At 35.3% G+C, this 24163-nt stretch overlaps 2 protein-coding genes across 2 annotated transcripts in view; both read right to left on the reverse strand.

Moving 5' to 3' along the window:
- LOC140324032 (V-type proton ATPase subunit S1-like) overlaps window positions 1–11536 on the reverse strand; it is a 45634-nt gene extending 34098 nt beyond the window's left edge. The window contains exon 1 of the mRNA XM_072401575.1: window positions 11396–11536. Coding sequence (XP_072257676.1) covers window positions 11396–11493 — 98 coding nt within the window. The 5' untranslated portion in view covers window positions 11494–11536. The remainder of the gene's footprint in view (window positions 1–11395) is intronic.
- Window positions 11537–14522: 2986 nt separating this feature from the next.
- IQUB (IQ motif and ubiquitin domain containing) overlaps window positions 14523–24163 on the reverse strand; it is a 30109-nt gene continuing 20468 nt past the window's right edge. Inside the window, exons 9-12 of the mRNA XM_072399034.1 lie at window positions 21836–22038; window positions 21223–21226; window positions 20697–20882; window positions 14523–14894 (exon numbers count right to left, since the gene is read on the reverse strand). Coding sequence (XP_072255135.1) covers window positions 14721–14894; window positions 20697–20882; window positions 21223–21226; window positions 21836–22038 — 567 coding nt within the window. The 3' untranslated portion in view covers window positions 14523–14720. The remainder of the gene's footprint in view (window positions 14895–20696; window positions 20883–21222; window positions 21227–21835; window positions 22039–24163) is intronic.

The raw sequence follows: 24163 nt of genomic DNA on the forward strand, positions 1-24163 counted from the left end.
CATTAAGCTATATTCAATGTAATATGTTAACATTATATAATCCCGTTTTAATAATAATTATATTAATAAGGGAGTGTTGTGTTAATTTATGTTAATGTATGCTTATCAATGTGTGAAATGTAATTTTATTTGGCATTTATTTTATTTGGATATTTATTTGTTAATTATTTGGAAAGTTAACTTTATTTAATGGTGTTTTAAAAAAACGGCTGCTTGCCAGCCAATTTAAAATCCAAGATTTTGTGTTGGGGTATTTAATGGGGGGGAGTGGCTGGTAAGCAGGGGGAGGTTTGGAAGTAGGCGGTAATTATGACAATGGTGTTTATAAGGGATGGGCTACCCTGGTCAAGTCTAATAATCCACAGTAGCCAATTATATTTCACCAGGCTGCAATGGGTTACTGAAATGTTCTTGATACTCCTTGAACTTTTCATTATGAGACATTCGGTCAGATTTGGTAAAGAAGATAGGGCCCTTTATCTAGCAAAGTTGAAAAATGAATTTTAGTGAAACAAGATGACCTTGTGTTCAATGAATTCCTATTCATGTGCAAAAAATATTAAAAAAACAGGACCAATTGGGTATTCATAGAACATTTTTTGTGCTATGTAAGCAGTCTCTACTACTTTAGAAAAACCTTCTAACAAAATTACACTAACTGACCACAGGGCCATCACCTATCTCTTCTACTGGCCATTGCTTTGATTTTCCACAAGTCATGGAGTCCAACATGTAATTCTAGCAGACATAGGCTATAGACATAGAAATCATCTTTCATTATTGTTTCTATCAGTAAAAGAGCAACAGATAAATGAACGAGAGCTGTACACACAGCGCCATTCTGTTCTATGGAAAGGTGAGGAGGCAGAAATAAGCAGCACCCAACTATGCTTTTCTTGCATCAATTCAATTGGCTTCGTTCTTCGTCTGTGGTTCATGAACAACGGCGGGCAAGCTCTGTATGCATGTCAAATTGAGGCACGGGTGAGAATCATCTGACATGTGTACATAGCTATAGGCAATAAGGGGAGAATAGCAGTGGAAAACAATAATGCCAAAATATTCTATTTCTAGTTAACACTATCCTAACAATATGAGATCACAAAAAACAAAAAGCTAAACAAAACAAATCAAATTAAAATTATTAGTAATAAGTAATAATTTCAATTTAAAGAAACCCAAAATCACCTTACTTGGCATTGTGCTCAATTATTTAGTGGATAGGTAAACAATTGTGGCTCAGGAAAAGTTATGTCTAATTATATTTAACTGGAATTGAATTTAATTCATGTAACCAATGATAGTGCCAAGATCTCACACAACTGGTTATGCTGACACGCATAGGAACTCCACTCATTAGTATGCATTTCTCACTGACCCTCTAGACAGTTACCCAGAGCCAAAATAAATACTGATCTTGTCATACTGGTTCTACTTTCCAAGCAGCCTCACGGACACACAATGCTTGGCATCTCTCTGTTGATATATAAACAGGGACAGACAAGAGCTGGGCTGGAGAAAACTGCTTGTATGTTTATAGCATACATCATTCTGTTTTTACTATACTTAGGCAAAGCAAAACTACTCTAATGAATGCTAAAATCTTTAAACCACCTCAGCATCAAGCATCTGTTTCCTCTAAATACTAAATGTTTATGCACAAACAGTATTTAAGGTGCACTGTGGTCACACGGTTGTTTGAGTTTGTGCTTGAGAACCTACAAAAGGGCTTTTATACAGTATACAGTACAATAATATACAGTATTTATTTTTATACAGATGCATATATCTATCTATATATATATGTATAGCTTGTGTATATGTGTATAGTATGGGAAAGTGATAGAACTCCAGGGCTATCAGTCCCTGTGGTTAGAGGGAGTAAGGCGCAAGGCCACTGAAAAACATCAAACCTCATCCCATCCTAAATACACGCAGGGACACATTGGGCCTCATTTATTAAAGCTCCCCAAGACTGGAGAAGATAGAAGATAGCATGGGTGAGCCTGGGTGATCCAGCAAACCTGAAATAGATTAAGCCAAGGATTGAAAACATTTGACAACTAAAAGCAAAAGATTTAGTAGTAGAAGCTTAATAAATCAGACCCAACGTCTACTGGCCATCATCTGGTAATTGAATTTACCTGGTGCCTATCTGAAGCAACTTACCGGATGCCTATCAGACCAGGGTATGGGTGGCAAACTGGGCAATTGCCCAGGGCTTCACTTTCCTCAAAGCCCCAATTGACATAATAGCAGGGTGTGCAGGGAGCTGTACTGCTGTACATTGTGATCCCCACTTTATATTCAACCTTTATGTATTTTAAGTAAGTATTTAGTTTGGTCAAAGTTCTGTTCTAATTACCAGTCCTATTTGTTTATATCTAATATGCTGTTAAAGTATCTCTTGTGTCTAACAATGTTTAAATTCTACTGTCTGTCATGTTTTCCAGTTATATATTTACCAGTCATGTTAGTGTTATGTACAGTTATGTACAGCTAAGGCTATGTTCAAGCTGGCATTGCATAATTGCACAGATAACTGCTCTCAGCCACAAATTTTCAAGCACTTGTCGCCCGGGAGTGGTCATGGGGTGTCCTTATGGAGGGGTGGTTGTTGAGTAGTGCAGTTTTCTGGAACATTGTGGAATTGGTTAGAGAAGAAGACTGCCCTAGGGTTATGGAGCACTGGTGGGTTGTGCTCATACAATTCTCTTAATTCTCTAATCTCCCTTAATTCTCTAATGCTCTGTTCTTTTCCATCTAGGAGTTGTGGCTGTCCTGTTCATGTTTGTGAGTTCTAGCACCGCTTCTAACATTCTCCATAGTATATTAATATAAATAAAATAAATATATAAATAAAATAAATCCAACAGGGATAATGGCCACAGCAGACCCAGGAACAAGTATTGAGTGATCTCAGCAATTGACCTAACAATTGATTTCTTGAATAAGAATTGTCTGTATGAAGTGTAGCCATTTAATATTTCTGAGTTCTAAAACACAAACTACTTGTTACAAATAAAATCCTTATATCGACATTATCTAATTTATGGAAACAAAAGTGAATGGTCAAATCTTAATTAACACCCTTTTTTACAACCATTTAAACAGCATTGGAACAAAAGCAAGATGTTTTCCAAAAACAATTTTCACTTTAAAAGCTACAACTAATTTAAGCTATAAATGTTGGATAGCAGATAATAACAAGCATTGCTAGGAATAACAATAATTGTACAGGTCAGGGTCTCATGCATAAAGAGGCAGCCAATCCAGCTGGTGATTCTCCCATGTATTACAATAAAGAAATGTGTGAATAACAAATGATGTTTGGTATTCACAGTCATTGTTTTGTTTTAATCGCACTGATAGAAAACACAAGCTACAGTGAATATATAATTAGTAATAGCAGCAATAAGGACTAAAAACATAACAAAGTAATTCTTCACATTCAGAAACATAATTACTATTATATTAACCCAAATTGTTGTATTTAAGAACATCTCCAATAAATCAGGGAACTTTTATGTAATAAACGGGGATGAACGTGTTATTGGTGTTTTAAGCTTTGGGGCTAATTTAATAAAGGAATATAAGCTGTTCACTCAGCAAAGTGAATCACCTTGAATAGGAATTTTCACTTAGCTTACTGAATAGGGTGAAGCTTTGCTGACTTTATCCATCCACTTGCATTGAAGTAATTATCATGTTTTTTTTTTTGTTTTTTTTTTTTTTATTTCTATGTATGTGATTGGGTTTATTTCCAAAGTGTTTTATACCACATTAATTAGCTAAATAAATATTCTCATGCAAAGTAATCATTTAACTGGATCAATGGCTAGCACTCTGGCCTTTGCAGCACTAGTATTCTGGGTTGGAATCTCAGCATGGGTTTTTATGCTCTCCCTGTGTTTCCATGGGTACTCTCCAGGCATTCCCTCAAAAAATTGACCCTAGATTGTGCTAATGATATGAATATGAATACGGTAGGGTTCTTAGATTGTGAGCCCCTCTGGGGTACTGTTAGTGAAACGACTATAAACTTTGTAAAGCGCTATGTAATATGTCGGTGCTATATAAATACAATAATAACTTTTACAAAAACATTCAAAAGACCTACACTGGCCTGTTGGACATTGTAGTTTAGACAATAGGCATTTACCACAACACAGTTCTTCTAAGGGCTTCTGCAACTGTACCAAGAAATCCCCCAGAGAATTCTAATGCATCCTTCCAATTCAGGCTGGCCATAGATGACTGAATGTTAGTTAGATTGACTAAATATCACCTTTTGATTGAAAATCAGATGATTATGCTAGTAAACACTGCAGCCAATGCACAGTTCTATAGCATCAATTTTTTTGTCATTGATTGATATGCAATTATTCACTGTATCAACCACCTATTTGATGAAAATACACATCCACTGCATGCTTCAAATTATTCAAGTGGACAAAAAGTATCCAACCTGTCTGATCTGGGCTCCTTTAGATTAATGATCAATATTTATCACTTCTGGTGGACACATGCTAGCAATATATCTGAACGGTCCCCTTCCCCCTATTTAGAGGCACCTCCTAACTTTTCTTCTGCTTTAGATCACACGCCTCCACTTACTGCTTCATTTATGGGAGCTGTGTGTTCTCTAAAATCATGGCAGCTTCACCTGCCTCAGTGAGACTGTAAATGTGCATGGTGGACAATCATAGGAATCTATACTATGGGAAATACACTACATAGACTACAGGTGCTGATCACCTTCTGAAAACTTTACTGGATGGCTGTTTCTTGCAGTTCCTGACCTGGAACCTGCATACAGAAAATGAAATGAGACAACTCAGAATGTCATGAATTATACTTGCATATTTATCTAACTTCTGGTTTCCTTTAAACATTTGACCTATCTACAGAGTATGGAACTCAGTATCATCTTATCCCCTTGATAGCTCAAGCTTTCCTAAAGCTCTATATATGTGTATAATCTGACCAAGGTCAAAAAGCATAAAGACAATAAAGCACTGTCTCTGAATACGTTAATTCACTTGTTTTGCAATAGAAAACAGCAGATTAGACTATTGTGGTACACCAATGCCTTTCTAATGAAAATAGAACATTAGACATCCTTGAAGTAATACTGGAAATCTGAGTCATCAATATTCACATACAGAATATTCTTTGTTTTTGCAAAACCACCAGATGTAAAAAAAACACTCTTTTTTATTATTAATAATAGATCAGTAAGCATTATAAGAATAATATAGCATACTAGAATATGATATCAAAAAAATTATATAAAAAATGTCTAGACAGTATTTTACAATGGTATGACAGAAGGTCTTGGTAGAACACAGTAGTGATGTACACTGAAAGAAAAAATGTATTAAAATGTGTATTTCTAGCCTAAAGAACTATGTCTGACCACACAATTGAAGGTATACATGTGAATACTAAAAACTAGAGGACAGTGGAAGTTATATTAAAAGTCATTACATCTACACTTATATAATAGCATGTGCTTTTGGTATATTTAATGTGAGTATTAGCAGTGGATGTGCTGATGGATATAAACCAGTTCCATGCAGCAGAGCTGATATTTGCAATACCATTATATGTAGATTTTGGAGTATCCTCTGCTAGGCCAGATCCATCTGCAATCCTTTGTTTCCATAACAAACAGAAGCATAATGCTATCATTGACAGCCTGTGTTTCTGCTACCTCCATAAAGTAGACATTACTTGCAAACCATGCATCCAAAATCAGAATGTAGACATTAATTACCCAAATACATACCATGTTTTTTTATTAAATTTTATCTTTTTCATTTCTTCCCGTTGAAATGTGCCTTACAACATAAACCCAACCTGTGGCATGTCTACACGTTAGGGTTAAGCCTTATTTACCTGTACTTGCTTCAGTTTGACCTTTTGTGAAATCTCATTAACACAGTGACACCCTAAGGGAGGTAACTCCCACTGAGCTGATGGAATATTTATGATGTTTTGTAACATGTCTTTTCCCTGTTTCTTTCAATCAATAGTCTTAGCATTTTTGCCAAACGACATGAGTGTGACTTGGTAATGACTTGAACAATGCAGGATGAAAAGCAGATGCGCACTTTAGGCTAATGCGTAAATGGACAATTCGCTATCACATGAACTTGCTTCTTTGTTGTCACACAAAGGATCTCATTATGAGAAATTGGAACTTTTTTTATTTATTTTTGGCATATTATCAATGTTAGGCAAGATATAAATTAATTATCAGGGGATTAAAGGAGGTTGACATAAAAGGTCTGTCCGCACCCTCCTGTTTTTAGCTCCTCTGGGCTCTTCCAGCTCTGCATACATTATTGAAATACTGATAACTTGTCCCTTTACAGGTTAGCAAATACTGGAGGAAATACAATTCAAGAATGCTATTGTTTTAACTTAATCCAGAGATAATTCAAATTTTTTTTATAAAAGGTTCAAGTAATTCTTCCATTACTCATTGTACTCTTGGTAATGGAAACAAATCTTCTAATAAGGGCACAGAATAGGCTAACAAACGTCTAAGAGAGGATTTCCTTTGAATTGAAGGGAGCTTGTCTTACTTTTTGTTATCCCTTATAGGACATAAAAAAAAGTTTTGGCTTTAGATGAACATTACAGTATTTACTTTATCTAGCACTGGTTTTAGGACATTCCTGAATATTTCCACAACATGAACAATTTTGTACTGGGTTCACCCATCAGTACTTGAGCGGATGACATTGGCTTTTAGGAGGACACTTCCGTCTCCAGTCCATCACATACTGAGCCTCCTTACCACCTTAACAAACGTGGAGCTGCCTCCATAGCAGCCAGGGCCTTTGCACATAGGATGAGCAATCAAAAGACTTTTGAACTTTACTTGCCAATGTGTCTGTCCCCAGGACCCACAATCCACATGTAGTCCTCAGCCAAGTGTGACTGACAAGAGCCTTCTAATTCCCACATTAAGTAAAAATAAAAATGGTGGTCATGGTACAAATAGCAAGTTGCTGAAACAGAAGATAATAATACCATCATCAGTTAAATTGGAGACATTAGTCCTCAAACCTACCAACACCAATGCAAAAAGGGTGTCAGTAGGACTCCCACTGACCCCAATGATACAGAGAAGCTTTGATCCTCTGTCTTTCTGATACTAGTACAAGGAAGTGTGTTGGTAGGACTCAGTGACACCAATAGTGAAATTCTACAGAAACCATGCAAGAATGGGGAACTTGGGGGGAGAAGTCCCTTTTTGCATTGGTATAAATAAAACTGAGAAACAATGCAAGAAGAAAGAAAGAAGGTACAATAAAAAGGCACTATGTCCGATACCCCAATAGGGCCTTCACTGCGAATGAGCTGGCTGCGTGGCAGCAAAGGGGCAGAAGGTTGCAATTTGTTTCTCAATTAAACTGCAAAGGTGAGGTCTGTAATAGATTCCATCACTGGGATAGAGACTGTTTTCCCTGTAGCTGAAGGCCAATGGTGAACTGTCACCAGTAGATTAGTCTTTTTGTGATAAAGAGGTGCTATTGTCTTACTTTGTTTCCATTGTACCTCGTTGTGTTTACTGTGCCTTTTGATTTTCAATTTGCTTTTTTTTTTGCTTCTCACAGCCGGGGAGGGCAGTGCAGTGTATTTATAGACTGAACTGTGCTACAAGGCCACAGGGTAAAAATAGTTTAGTTGTTTTCTTTTTGTAAAACACAATACCATAAGAACAATGTTTAGGCATCTTTTTTTTTTTTTTTTTTTTTTTTTACTAAAAAGTAGCTGCATCCACAGGTGCCACAGCAACAAAACAAAGCTCTGCATGTTACCTAAGCATATGGTATCTAACATTTATTTAGAAATATTTGCTGTTTTTTATTGATTGGCCAGATGCAAAGTTAGGGAATTGTATTGGAAAGAAGCACCAGTCAAAGTATAAAAAAGCATAAATATATATATATATATATATATATATATATATATATATGTGTGCATTTTTAGTGTTATAGACACTGGAAGTATAAGCCAATCATAAGGTTTTTTTCATTATGACAGCTAGGCATGATCATTATGTGCAAATATATCTATGCTTAAATTGTGCTTTTTGTACTTTTCATGTTGAGTAAATGGAAATAACTGCATAACTTCCAGCACAGCTAACTATCTGGGGGAAAACACATCCAAAGTACAGATAATATTTTTAATGAGACACCATGCAGGTTGTATTTTTAGGAAGGATAAGTTTACAAGAAGCATCATTCATACTTTTATATATACAGGAATAACACTGGCCATTCTTTTAATACACAATGTCGATAGAAAACCATGTAAATATGCAAATTCTAGACCTCTTTTATATAAATTTCCTTTAAAAATGATATAAAAACAGTATAAAACAGGGTCTCTTTCAAACACAGAATGCTTATGAAAAATTAATTTAAAGGACTGTTGTGCCATGCATTTTTTATTAGCTTCCTCCATCAAGAGAAAGTCATGGCCACATGACCAGATGGTCCCCTCAACTGGAGTAACATTTATTATCCTGGACACCTTGCAGTTCAGGACATGGCAAACAGTCACAAAAAAGAGATATATTATTTAACATGAAATCTGAATAAAATAGTAAACATGTTAAGCAGATTTTGTTGTATAAATTATTTTGTTGTAAGAAAATAATGGTAAAGTAACAGTTCATGTACAGTATGTATTACTCAAACATTTATTAATGCTGAATAAAACTCTCTGAACTACTTATATATACTAATATTATGATGATAGAGGGGTGTATGAATGTGACTAGTTGTGATCATTGAACCCCTCCATTAGCCCAGTTGTAACAGCGCCCCCTGACATGTTTTCCCTTTTGCACTGGCTACTGCATGTAATAGATCAAAAGCAAGACTTTTCTATTTATAAAACAAACACTATATGGCCAAAGGTATGTTGACTGCAAACGACTGAGATTAGGTATTTCAGTAAAGGGTACTGTTGATGCTACAAATACATCCAACCTTGTGGCAACAGTTTAGGAAAGGCCCTTTGTGTTTCAGCATGACTGTAACCCTGTGCAAAAAATCAGCTTCAAAGAGTCATGACTATCATCACTTTTAATATTATATATATATATATATATATATATATATATATATATATATTTTTTTTTTGTGAGGTCCCTTTTTCTTTTGCTTTTACTGCCGCAGTAATTTAATAAAAATTAAGGGGAAGGGGGAGGGAAAGAAGATTTCTGAGGGGAGGATTAGCCAGTTAGTCTAGATGATACTAGATAGCGCGAATCCTATTGCTATGTATAAAAAGGTATAGAAGGATAGAAGAGAGAGGCTTTTTTTGAGGCAATCTATTAGAACAGTTTAAAAAAAACTATTTTCATTCAATCATAGGTTACTACTCGATACACATTTGCAATAGGAAAGAGATAAACTAAAATAACATAGGTTAACCTTCTAATATGCAACGTTTGTAACTAACACAGTATCAGTCATATAATGAGACCCAAGATGTGCAAATACAAGAGTTTGAAAGAGAAGTGTCCATTCCGACATGTTTCACCTGCATTGGCTTCCTCGGGGGATACAGAGACTTAAAAAATAGTGCTAGAACTACCAAAGAAATACTATATTTCTATTTGAAGGGTTTAGAAAGACATATAAGGGAAAACCCAAAAAACAAAGTATATTTCACTATACACCATTCACATATAGAGATAGGAATAGCTCATCATGGTTAGTTCCACCTTTAAAGGTTTAACAAAAATCAGTTCAATGTACAATACGTAATCCACACAATAAGTGATGATATTTATAACATGATTTTGCACTAAGACATCTTGGATCTCATGATATGACTGGTACTGTGTTAGTTACAAAAGTTGCATCTTAGAAGGTTAACCTATGTTATTTTAGTTTATCTCTTTCCTATTACAAATATGTAATGAGTAGTAACCTATGATTGAATTAAGATATTTGATTTTTTAACTGTTCTAAAAGAGTGCCTCAAAAAGCCTTTCTCTTCTATCCTTCTATACCTTTACTGCCGCAGTAGTTTAATTGTGCTTAGAGACATTACTTGAGACAGGAATGGGCATGCCTTAATACAAGGATTTATATAATATCCCTTGAAAAAAATACAATGCATGTATACAAAGAACTGGAAAAAATCAGATTCACAGAGACATGGAATTTGTAAAACAGAAGGTCTAGCAGAATCCCGAATTTTGTGATACAAAACAGCCTTCGTGATTTAAACTACTGTTCCCTTCCACCTTCCACAGAAATAATGATACATACAGCAACAGATTGAAAAAATAATTGCTATGTTAAAATAAATATATATATATATATATATATATATATATAGTCCCCAGTATATTAAATATCTACAAGATGCAAGCCAGTGACCTGGGAAGATGTCCATTTGTGTTTCAAATTCTGCATAAATTAAAGCTGGTATTTCTAACCACTGACAACACCTGACAGGTGTTGTTATGCTGATTCTGCAGTAAATCTGATTCTCTACCATTAAATTACAGTGACCAGCACCCAGAATACTGCCATTCTGAGTGAAAGCTAAAAAGTGGACTGACAAATATTGTAAAGACATTCCAAACTGAAAAAAGGTAAATTACAGCTGGAAAATCATTGCAATTTTGCAATGTCAGCATGTGAAGCAGTAACACATATCACATTAAAACCCCAAAATTTTGCTTTTAATATTACATGTAGAAAAAAAAAAGGCATGACTAAATAGATATGAACATGTGCACAAACATTGATATTTTTGACAACATTGACTTCTTTCTCCATAGGATAAAAAGGTTGGCACCTGCTCACAGGTAAACATTGTATGCAATAATAGTTATTACCAGAGCCTAAAAATGCATCTTACCAATATTCTCTGTGAAAGACCTATGTGATATAAACCTGAAATGCTCAAATATTTATTTGTATCTTAAAAAGGGAAGTCATGTATGGGCATTCTAAGTCTGTACCAATGGAAATATTGTGATTATATTGGCTGATATGGACAAAAGTCAGATCATGCCTATTAATCACTTGAGTTACTAGTCTTGGGTTCTTCCTTAATGCAAGACTTTTTCATACATATTACAATTACTTCCTGACAAAAAGTATATTGCTCAATAAGGTTTACCTTAAGTGGTGATTGCATTATACATATAGATACATAACAATGAAAGAATGAGCATACTACTAATAAATATATCTTATAGCTGAATCACATAACTTAAAAAATTTTTTTTATTAGTAGCCACCAAGAAATTAACTTTATTTAGCTCAAAACCATCCCTGGAAAATCTACTTCTAGAAATGTTCTGTATGTATATTATACCATAAAACAAAGAAGTATTACTTACTTTTCTGATGACCATAGAAGTACAGGTACGTGACTTTCAGATGTCACCCCTGAAATGCAGACACAGGCCAGGAGGAGAAATACAAGCCCCAGCTGCATGTTTGCTTGCCCAAGTGAGCTACAGAATGAACTAATATTGCTAGACTTACTCAACTAAAGTAGAAAACTGGTTCTAGCTGTGGTATCTGGTTAAGACCAAATACAGCGTGCTCAATGTTTTGTGTAAATACAATTAAAGGAGTTTTAACAATAAATAAGGCAGCCATAATGCTGCTTCCAGTTTCCACCCTGTTAAGAACTGCATGCCTGAAAAAAACAGAGATATTGCGAATAAATTTTACTTTGAAAGGTTTGCTTTTTTTTTGACCTGTGAAAGATACAAATAAGGTAATGATAGATTTTAAAAATAAAATCACACAATGAAAAGAAGGAAAGAAGACCAACCACACAATATGCAAATTATGAAAATAAAGCATTTCAGGACAGGGAGCATGGTACTGCAATGTCTTGTGAAATGGCTTTCAGCTTAGAAATATAAATTCCATTGAGCTCCTTAAAGTCTCCAAAAGCTAACCTGTGGGTAACCCTTGAATTGTATGTGAAGTCAAAACCTTTGAGGTTTTAAAGATTAAGGAAGGACTGGAACCTCTATCAGGTTTTTATTGCTGTATTATTTGTATTAAGCTTCAGTCCACACTAACCCTAAACCCTGTGTGATCTAATAGTTAGCTGCTGTGCAAAATATTTCAAAACAATATTAAAACAATATAATAATCATAATATTATTAATAATAATAAGAACAACAACAATAAAATATATAGGACATCTAAGATGAGTAACTACAACAGACAATTATAGAACTGCCTATAACACTTGATTTCAAACCATCTAGTGACAATTCTGACTTCTCCAACACCTACAACATGGGAGTGCCATGTGCAACATGTGCAATGTCAGAACTATGCATCTTGACATAAAGCATCTACAATACCATGTGTGATACTGCAACTGCTGCCTGATGCCAGTACATTAATTAAATATTGGCTAAACATACTAACGACAAGCAGCATCACCAGAGCACTTTCTCCTACAGACATGGCTTGATCTAGCCATCAGCAACTACAAAGCTGTTCTTGATGGATGGGTACATTTTCCATCAGCCACCCTCCTGGTACCGGCAGCAATAGTATGGTCTCTGATTAATAAAATCACTGTTTCTGTTATGGACAATGTGTTTTCCTCAATACCAAATAGGTTTTTTTTTCATTTGATGATTTTTTTATGTATACCCTACAGTCCAACACTATTATTTTTCCATCCAGTTATATGGCTTAAAATGTTCACATTCTGCTATCTAGGTTTTTTTTAGTTCTATCATCTCGTATATGACTGATGGATATAGTTTGTTTCACTAACCATTGTCAATTGATCATGATATATTAGGAAATATATTAATCTTTGAAAAATGCAGTCCATTTAAAGGTTAAGTGTAATTAATAAGTATATTTTTGGAAAAAGGCATAAGATATCAAACGTTTTCCGAGTTGCTTGTCTTCTATACAAAAATATGTGTGATATGGTAAATTGGCTAATTGTCCAGAAATAGCTAATTCTATTATTAGGGAATTTACATTTTCACATTTCTTTGTTTTCCTTTAAAAATGTTTTGCATTAAACAGACATTTACTGCATTCATATTCTAATAAATGTTTACTCATACTCCATGTGTTCTAAGAAGTGTTAACCCCATGGATAAAAAATCTAATTATATACCCAGTTCCTGAGCAGAAATCAGAGATGGATTGAAGCCCCCTCAACACAGCAGACATGATCACCCAATAAATCCAGGGAGGACTGTTGATCTGACACATAATACCCAAAACTTTAGGAGTCTTACACAATGTAATTCTTACCTATTAGCAAACACATAATTGCTTAACTGTTTTCCCTGTTAGGACTAGCTTCTACAAAAGCAAAGTGATGTATTCTGGCAGATTTGTCTAATACATCTATATCAATGAGACAAGAAGAATAAGTATTTCTAAAGTTACTCTTTTTGGATATTGGGACGCACATAAAGACATCTGTACAGAGAAGTTTAACAGAAGATAATGTCCTACGTTAAACGGGTATACTGTAAATTGCTCTATTGACATCATTCTTTTTATGGATTCTTTGTAAGTGAAAGTTTTTACTTTTTGTTTGGTGTATTGGTAGCATCTTCTGAGCCATTGCTTCTAACCATTGACAAGTAACTTGCTCCATTATGGCAGACAGGAATCAGTTGAGTAGGTGGTAACATTAGGTTGAGAACTGTAATTGTAATTTTTAACTGTACTTGGCACTGTAAACGTGGAGCAGGTCACAAGGTCTTGCATACCCCTGGGTATTCTTACTAGCTCAAGAAATGCAAGGAGCTGCAAGGAAATGCAGGACAGATGAGCATATTGGCCTTGTAGAGGTATGACCATTTTTTAAAGATGATTTTACTTTGCTGCTTTTTAGTAGAAAACTATTGTATATAAATAAAATCCAGCAAATCACAGAAAGAACACATACACTCCTACAAGTTTGACCTGCAGGAAAAAAGTGCTTACCACTCGCCGCCCTTCAGCAGTCAGTATCCTGTGCAGCCATTAGTTGCATGTCCTGGTTTCAACCTGTTTACTCTGTTTTTGAGTTTGTAATTAAGACATTGAGTTGTGTTTTCTTTGGTATGACAATACTGTATTGCATAATATTCTCAGACACCTCCTGGACTAGCTAGGGGAGTGAACAGAATCTTTACCCTTTTACTACTTGTAACATAACCTGCAAAAAGAATGTATTAAAAATGCAGTTGGAGGAATAAATGAGGGAGGCAGAAATAACTTATTTTCCTTTTTTTCCTGTGTGAAATATACCTTTCTCTTTTTCATACCAAATGATTCATTTTCAATTTTGAAGTTCAACATACCGGTAGCTGACAAATTTAAAGCCAAAATTCCACCAACATTTTATTGACAATATTGACATTTAAATTAGGGGACCTCAAGACAGGTTGTTAGCCAGCATCAAGTCAGCACTGATACAAAAAAAAATGATATGACCAGTGATATCTGAAATAGGAACAAAACAACCATACAAATGTTTTAACCTTAATTTTACTATTTTAAAACAAGTTTGATAGTGAAACACTCAGTGCTCCGTGTTTTGGGGTGGGGGATAAAGGATTGTACAGTGTAGCTGGAGTCAGAAAATGTTTATTGCTGAAATACACAGCTGGGAAAAAAAAAAAAGTCATTAAATGAAAATGATAAATATAACTTAGTGAGCAAAAAATAGTTTAGGCTTGGGAAGCAGCAGCAATAGGTTTACTAATAACCAGATCATTAACTGCAGACATCTGATTTGATTTCTCTCGATGAAGAAATGGTGCCATCTCTGGAATCTGTGAAAAATAGTTCTTGGCAAGAGTGTGTCTGTGCTTGATCTTTCGAATAAAAACAATGCCATAAGCCTGGAAATGAGAGAGAAAGAAATAAACAAGGACTACAGAATGCGTACAGTTGTATTATCCCAATTAAATACATAAATTAGTAGCTCGTCTATTATATGAACTTGCAACTTGTATTTTTCAATGATTATTATTTTCTTATTAAGATAGAAACAATGCCAGTTTTAAAGGGAAACAACGGTGTTTTTCTAGTGAATACACATTGTGACTTCTACAGTTGCCAAACAGTCATTTTCTATGTAACCTTTGTACTTGCTTATTGTACCATATTTCCATGACAAATTTATAGGTTCTACCTTTTGTGGCTAATTCATGGTATTTATTATAGTGTAATTAGCATGTTGCATACTACACTTGGAACAGCACAAAGCTACGGACAAATAAAAATGCATCATACAATATGGGGGAGGGGGTTCAGGAAATACATTGGGTTAATCAATGTTGGAAAAAGATCTGGGTATCTTTGTACATCAAACAAATTAAAAGGCAGATATAAAATAAACTCCAGAGAAAGACTCCAGAGAAAGAATGTCAAATACAGTTTATTTATGATACCAATTAAAAAGTTGGCTAGTAATTGAAAGGGAGCAGAGAAGAGAAAATAAAATAAAAGGGCAAAACCACTCATGAAAAGATGTTCATCTAAACAAAGTTAGCCACTCTTGTGAAGAGGCTTCTTTGCCTTCCAATGGATCAATAAAATGAATGGACATGTGCTCCTTTCAATTGATCTTCCCATGGATCTATTTGCTATTTAGTTAAAAAATGTTAATGCATACTGATATATTCTTGCAAAACAACCTCCTAGCAAAACAGCAATCTCCAATTTTCTTAATCATAAGGAAGATAACTAGGCCTCAAATGATTGTGGATCCCCTTACACTGTTGATCCAAAATCATTTCTATACAGTAATATTGCAAAATGTTTGAGTAATTATGTGATCATCTAGTAATCATTTAGTGCTCACAATACACAATACAAAGGTATTATACCCTCAGTAAGTAAGGATTTACCTTAATAAGCCTAAAACGACCATACAGTTATTATAATCAGTACTTTTGTAAAATGATCCCAATAATAAAACATTTCAAGGAACAAAATACATTGGTTTTAAGAGGTCTTCATGAATTGAGTCCTATATAATCTTGGTTAAGGTGTCCAACACTCAAATAGCTTTTAGATTGGACCTAACATGAACAAATGTACACAGCAAGAAGGTGTCATGACTTTTATGTTTGGAGTCTTAAAGTGTTTACTAAACACACCTTTAGTGTTGTGTTATACAATGGCATATTAAACAATTATTACAAAAATATTTTCATACTCTTCATACTCTTTTTTATCTATTTAGGCTTAACAAACCTTTAGGCTGCAGCACTAAATTCATCAAGTTCTTTCATTTTGCCTAGAGATGTCTGATTCCAATGGGTCCGTTTAAAAATTGTCACATTTCTAGCTGTCCTCCCTTCAGCATGGATAAACATTGAGAGCTTAACTTTTGGTTGAAGGCAGACAGGATTAACTCCATGATAGGGAATTCAGCCAAATTTGTTCAGCTTTGTTCAAAGTTCAGAGGCTATTTGATGTCTTAAATGACGTCCACTAAATGCGTAAAAGACATTTTACACAGTTTGGTTGTCAAACTCTGAAGTATTCTGAAATGCTCTTGGCAAAAGCATTTTACAGTTCATCTGTTTGACACATGGCCACTAATGGATCTGTGTAATTAGATGTCTCACGGCTGTACAAATTCATACATTTTTACACTAATTTCCAATTAATTGATTCTATAATCATGGGACTTGTACCAAGGTCTGGTAATAACAGGTGAAACATAAACATCCATTCTTGTATAACTACCTACTGATTTCCTAAAGCTAGCTTTTTAGCCTATCCATGGAGATTCTTGTACAATGAGGATTCTGCAGTACAAGTGTTAGATACTTCCAGTAGGTCCTTTATACTTAAATCATTTTCAGCCTGATGGACTTCTAGCATTAATAAACTCTAACCTACTGATCTACACAGTCCCAGCCTCTTAATCTACTCCCTGCATTGCATGTCATTAAAAAATAGGCAGCATCATGCACTGGTGTCATCTCTGGCAGTTTCATAATTCATCCTGTAACACCCACTCCTCTTTCCTATAGCCTAATGTGACAGCGCAGAGACATTGCTACTGTCACAATATGATGGAGGGTGGTGTGTACCGCCTGATCATTTTAACCTACAAGAGCTATCCAGTAATGTCATCACTAATATAATTTTTATTAAAATAATACAAAGGTATGTAAAAGGAAGGGTAATAGAAACTATTGGTGCAAGTTCTAGCTTAGAACTCCGCTTTAAAGCCCCCAACCAAATGTAATGTTTAGTTATTTAAATAATTGTGAAGAGTTGGAATCTCTTTAAGATTGTTACTGTTGCCTGTGACTGGAAATTTTTTTCTTCATTGTTACCTCTAAATAATTCCCAAATTTTCCTTCCTCAATAAACTTCTGGTATTGGCAAAAAAAGACAGAATTTGTTTAATTGGGAGACAGATAAAAGAGAAAAGTTTTAAACTGTCCTCTCCTTTAAAACAAAACAACAGAAATGTTTGTTACTTTCACAATCCTTTCCAATGACAAAAGACTAAACAATGCAAGAATGAGTGCTGCACATACATCACCATTCTGCTCTATAGAGAGTGGCACCCCACTGCGCTGTCCCCCCTTCACTTTTATCATGATCATTCCTTTTTTCCCGTGGAACCAACAGGAGGGTTGTCTTAAGGACAGGCAACCAACGCTGTACACACACCAGATTCTCATCCAATATCAGCCCTGAGACGATTATCAAACGAAAATCATCTGATGTGTGTAGGTAGCCTAATCCAAGCAAATTTCATGATTACTGACCTAGGCAAACTCCTTTATTTCCGTGCCTGTGGATTAACATACACCAAATGTTACATTTACTGGTTTACTAATGGCTTATGCTATTTTGTATTTACATCCAAGTATGCAATATGTACATCACCTCAATGAAAATCACTTAGGGTTATATATAGAATGTATGTGATGTGATGTAACATACTTGGTTTAATATTAAAAATGTTTTCCATTGCACATCATAGTTATCACATCTCACTGACACAGCTCACTTTTTCTGTGAATGAAAATCTTTACAGCTTCTCAGAAGCGTGCAACACATTTGGAGTGACTTACTTGACTCACTGTTTAATAATTACAACACACAATAGCTAACTTGCAATGCCCTCTGTTGGCAGGAATGTACAGTTATCAGCTCGCTAATGCAATTCACGTTACTCAGACATGTGATGTAGAAACGTTTAACCAGAGTTTATAAAGTTGTGATGCTTATAACTGATAAAAGTTAAAGCGTATTGTAGGACTAGAAAAAAAAAAACAAATGTTGTAAAAAAAAAAACAAATGTACCTCGTACATCTCAGAAATAAATGTACATTTATGTATATTTAATCCCTTTAAACTTGCTTGTAAGCTCTTCGGGGCAGGGTCCTCTCCTCCTATATCACTGTCTGTATTAGTCTGTCATTAGCAATCCCTATTTGTACAGCACTGCGTAATATGTTGGCGCTATATAAATCCTGTTTATTATTAATAATAATAATACTAATAATAATAAGTTGCTGCAAAACCAGAAAATTAACCATTGATGTTCCAGAAATATGGAAGCTCCTAACCTCATCTTTGACAGCATAGTATAGTGTATTTTTAGCTCTGAATTCTTAAGCATGTAGTGTCAGCCTTGACTATTTTATTTCTGCTCATTTCTCCTTATCTCCTCTCCCTCCCCTGCTCATCTCCATAACCCTTCATTGTGCACAGGCAGAAAACACAGGAAGTTGTCAGCCTACAAGATTTCTGGCAAAATCAATAGGTATTTGATATACTTACTAAAGAGCTATAACAAAGCATGTCATGGTATACTTAGCAGACCAAAAAGAAGCAAATTAGTGGAGTTCATTGGTAGGGCTTGCACACGCTTTAGAGTATGGCTTCACATGAGAATAGTTTTATTTGTGATGTTTCACAATATTATGACATTAAATAAAAAACAAGAACTTAATTACACCCACTCACATAAGTGCATGCAAAATCATAAAAAGAAATCAATAAACTGAATATCATAAAAAATACCTGTTCAGCATTGCCAAGTTTTAAATGGGCAGCAGCTTCATCCTTTGTTAACAGGATACAGTTCCATGGAGACCATTCATAGTATTTGTCCCACCTAACAATGACCAGATCATAAAGATCATCGCAGGCACTAAGGACAGACTGGGCCATTCTGCTCTATAGAGAGTGGCACCCCACTGCGCTGTCCCCCCTTCACTTTTATCATGATCATTCCTTTTTTCCCGTGGAACCAACAGGAGGGTTGTCTTAAGGACAGGCAACCAACGCTGTACACACACCAGATTCTCATCCAATATCAGCCCTGAGACGATTATCAAACGAAAATCATCTGATGTGTGTAAGTAGCCTAATCCAAGCAAATTTCATGATTACTGACCTAGGCAAACTCCTTTATTTCCGTGCCTGTGGATTAACATACACCAAATGTTACATTTACTGGTTTACTAATGGCTTATGCTATTTTGTATTTACATCCAAGTATGCAATATGTACATCACCTCAATGAAAATCACTTAGGGTTATATATAGAATGTATGTGATGTGATGTAACATACTTGGTTTAATATTAAAAATGTTTTCCATTGCACATCATAGTTATCACATCTCACTGACACAGCTCACTTTTTCTGTGAATGAAAATCTTTACAGCTTCTCAGAAGCGTGCAACACATTTGGAGTGACTTACTTGACTCACTGTTTAATAATTACAACACACAATAGCTAACTTGCAATGCCCTCTGTTGGCAGGAATGTACAGTTATCAGCTCGCTAATGCAATTCACGTTACTCAGACATGTGATGTAGAAACGTTTAACCAGAGTTTATAAAGTTGTGATGCTTATAACTGATAAAAGTTAAAGCGTATTGTAGGACTAGAAAAAAAAAAACAAATGTTGTAAAAAAAAAAACAAATGTACCTCGTACATCTCAGAAATAAATGTACATTTATGTATATTTAATCCCTTTAAACTTGCTTGTAAGCTCTTCGGGGCAGGGTCCTCTCCTCCTATATCACTGTCTGTATTAGTCTGTCATTAGCAATCCCTATTTGTACAGCACTGCGTAATATGTTGGCGCTATATAAATCCTGTTTATTATTAATAATAATAATACTAATAATAATAAGTTGCTGCAAAACCAGAAAATTAACCATTGATGTTCCAGAAATATGGAAGCTCCTAACCTCATCTTTGACAGCATAGTATAGTGTATTTTTAGCTCTGAATTCTTAAGCATGTAGTGTCAGCCTTGACTATTTTATTTCTGCTCATTTCTCCTTATCTCCTCTCCCTCCCCTGCTCATCTCCATAACCCTTCATTGTGCACAGGCAGAAAACACAGGAAGTTGTCAGCCTACAAGATTTCTGGCAAAATCAATAGGTATTTGATATACTTACTAAAGAGCTATAACAAAGCATGTCATGGTATACTTAGCAGACCAAAAAGAAGCAAATTAGTGGAGTTCATTGGTAGGGCTTGCACACGCTTTAGAGTATGGCTTCACATGAGAATAGTTTTATTTGTGATGTTTCACAATATTATGACATTAAATAAAAAACAAGAACTTAATTACACCCACTCACATAAGTGCATGCAAAATCATAAAAAGAAATCAATAAACTGAATATCATAAAAAATACCTGTTCAGCATTGCCAAGTTTTAAATGGGCAGCAGCTTCATCCTTTGTTAACAGGATACAGTTCCATGGAGACCATTCATAGTATTTGTCCCACCTAACAATGACCAGATCATAAAGATCATCGCAGGCACTAAGGACAGACTGGGGCGCCCAGATATTCTCAACCAGATATTGAAGGTCTTCTTGCTGCACAATAAGACACACATGGTTAGTTTATAAAACTGTTGATATAAAACTGGAACTGTAGATTTAAAAAACAAGCCAACTTTTTAAAGTTCCATCAGCATAAATGACATTGATTTGGCTGCTGAATATTTTTACATACTTTTAAAAATATTTAGCACACTACATGGGAGCAATAATCAGATAGCTCCCTATACAGTCCTTCTGAAAGGCTTCTGCTACAGTGCAGTGCTGTGGCAAAGTATGGCAGAACTGTGCAATTAGCAGAATATTATCTCATTACCTTTCACAAAATTTAAAGACATCTTGAGCTGGGCTCCATTAAGTAATTTTAACACTTTACCAAACTAGGATTTACAAGTTATATTTTACAATTTAGGCTAGGTTTTGACCTGCTTCAGGATTAAGCATTCCCTCCTGGCTCACGGTCAAGTCACATCGCAACGCTGGTTCCTAAAGAACCAGTGTCTGCAGATTTGACAGTGGGTGACAGTGAGTGGTATACAGATCACTGTCATCCCTAGTCATTCTTCAGGTTTGCCAAGGTTCAAAGCTACTTGTGTCTTCTCCCCCCAGCAGTGGTTCACTGACATGAGGAAACAGTAACTACAGTACTACCGCAGCTCAGAAAAATAATACAAAAACCTAATTTTTTAAATTGGTCTGCTTTGAAAGTTTTTGAGAGCACTCTATATACATCCAGGTTTAAAATGTTGCATTGACAGTTAGGTTTGTGAAGTACTGTGGATGGCTACATTTTAGAATAGTAGAATTGTATACCCTATTATTATTTTCTAACATTTAAAAGGCAAAGGCGTCCACATTAATCTAATCCTAATGGCAGGTACACATGTCCAAGCTAAACATTTGTATCTCGTAATATTAGATTAATAATTAATGATTTCTACAAATATTAAACTGTGAAATATCAATAGCGTTACTAAACTCAAGTTCACGTAGTTAAGTTTTGAAGACAGCAAGAAATTACCTTGACAGTATGTTTAAGGGTCAGAAGAGCATCAAGTCTTTCATCACGAGTAAAGTATTGGGTGTTGATGCTGTTATAAATGTCACGTAGCTCTCTAGCACGGATTGTAAATTGGGTATCCATCTCAGTAACTCTTCCATCAAATGCTTTCCATTTTTTAGGTTCACAACACTTTAAATGAGGAATGTGATTATAGTTACATTATTGCTTACATAAACACAGAGCTAATGTAAACAAAGAGAAGTATATAGCAATATATAAAGACACCCTGTCACCAAGTTAAAAAAATGAAGACACCGAAAAATGTTTAATTGTAATGTTATTTCCATAATAGATTGTCCAGACACATGCAGTGTGCTATTGTACTTGTTAAGAGTCAATTACCTAGAACCTCGATCTTTTCTTGCATGCCATAGCACTTTCCTCCACTGGAAGTGTCTAATTAATGCCTGTACTGCCATTAACCTCCATACAATACCTCCCTACATAACCATTTATGTAAAAGCAGAGGGAGGAGCAAAATGGAATACTACAGAACAGTGTTTCTCATCTAGGGCTCCTCCAGATGTTACTTGGGGTTTTTTGAGCAATGAGCAATTTGTGCCTTTCAGGTCAGTTACCACTGACACCAACGATCCTTTTGGAGAAACGTAGGGGTGACATTCTTCCCACTGGCCAGCAATGTAAAAGACATTTTTCGTATTGACCACCAAGCTACCTAAAAGTAGCTTGAAGACCTAAAAGTTTTTTCATGGGTTCCTCCATGGTAAAAAGGTTGAGAAAATCCTAAATAGTGTCACTTGAGTGTCAGGCAGACTCTTGGAGCTTCTCATTATCTACCAGGAAGGTACTTTTACAAGTAACAGTATATAACATGCAAAAATGTATTAAATGAATTTATTATCTCATGGAAAGGTTTGAGTTGAAATAAATAGTCTGGCAACTGGCTGAACATATAGAAGCTGACTTATCAAAGTTATTCTAGACTGGAGAAGATAGACTATCATGGGAGAGCTGTAATCCAGCAAATCTGGCAAAGATTTCTTAAAAATCATTTGCTATTAGTTGGCAAATGTTTTCAGTCCTGGATCATATTAAAACTAGGTGGGACTTTATTGCAGAAGAGACAACAGATGCAATAAAATAACCTCACCTGACTGCAGCTCTTTAAATACATTCATCTGTCTCAGTTTCATTGCAAGCACTGAATTCTACTCCTGCTATGCTTCTGGGTGGCCCATCTTTGGCATCTTTATTCACTGGGCCAGAATGCCGTTCATTCAGTCCCGGCAGCCCTGGAGAATGCTGAGATACCTGGCATTCAACACTCAGCCATTCATATACTGCTCAGGGTGCTTGGAAATAAAAACTGTGCACAAGGTAAGAATGTTTTATTGTAGAAGTGACAGTGCCTGTCCCTTCTGCAATAAACAACCTGCCAGATGGCAATTTTATTTTGCAAAACTTTATACCCATTTGATAGATACATTCTCGACCTTAGCTGTCTACTTCTAAGTCACATGACCATGTGTAATCCATATGCTCCTCTGTACACTGATGTTAAATATTATGCAGTGCTCAACACAGAATTTTTTTTAAGCCGGGTGGGAAGAAATTGTAGGTGGGTGGCAGCCCCTGTATTGTCACCAAACTCTTTAGTAACCACCCAAAAACAGCCGGGTGGGTGCTGAAAAGTGCTGGGTGGTGCACCCAGCTAAAAGGGCCTGGGGAGAACCCTGTTATGTATATTGCATATAAGCAAGCATAACTTGAAAACGTCGCAAACCCTGAGTATAATCAATGTTTAATTACCATCAACCACAATTTTAGGTAAGAGCCACATGTACTAAACTCTATTAACCAGTAACTTCAGATTACAGCATAGGCTCTGGTATCCTGTGAATGGGTGCAAAGAAGTCAAAGTGCAATGTAAAGTAATGGTAACCAGATAATTCTAGTTTTCCTTTTCAGTTGGAAAGGTTTGGCACAATAAAAGCTCTCATATGCCATTTTTATATTGCTTACTAGGCAAAATATAATTACCATGGATTAAAAAGGACATTTTGTACAAGAAATATGAGTCTTCTACAGTACTTCAGGTGTACTGGTTACCTTGCACCTGGAATCAGTCCAGCTATGTGAAAGGATAAGTAATTATCCAGCAACTTTTACTGCATCTATATTTCCGGACTAAGAATGCAGCTTTTCTTTATTAATATAGTATTGTTCAGATTTTTTTCTGTGTTATTTTCAGTTGATATAACTATCAAGCACCATTATAGAAAATATTAATCAA

The sequence above is a fragment of the Pyxicephalus adspersus genome, chromosome 2 (assembly GCF_032062135.1).
Source record: "Pyxicephalus adspersus chromosome 2, UCB_Pads_2.0, whole genome shotgun sequence".
Taxonomy (NCBI): Eukaryota; Metazoa; Chordata; class Amphibia; order Anura; family Pyxicephalidae; genus Pyxicephalus; species Pyxicephalus adspersus.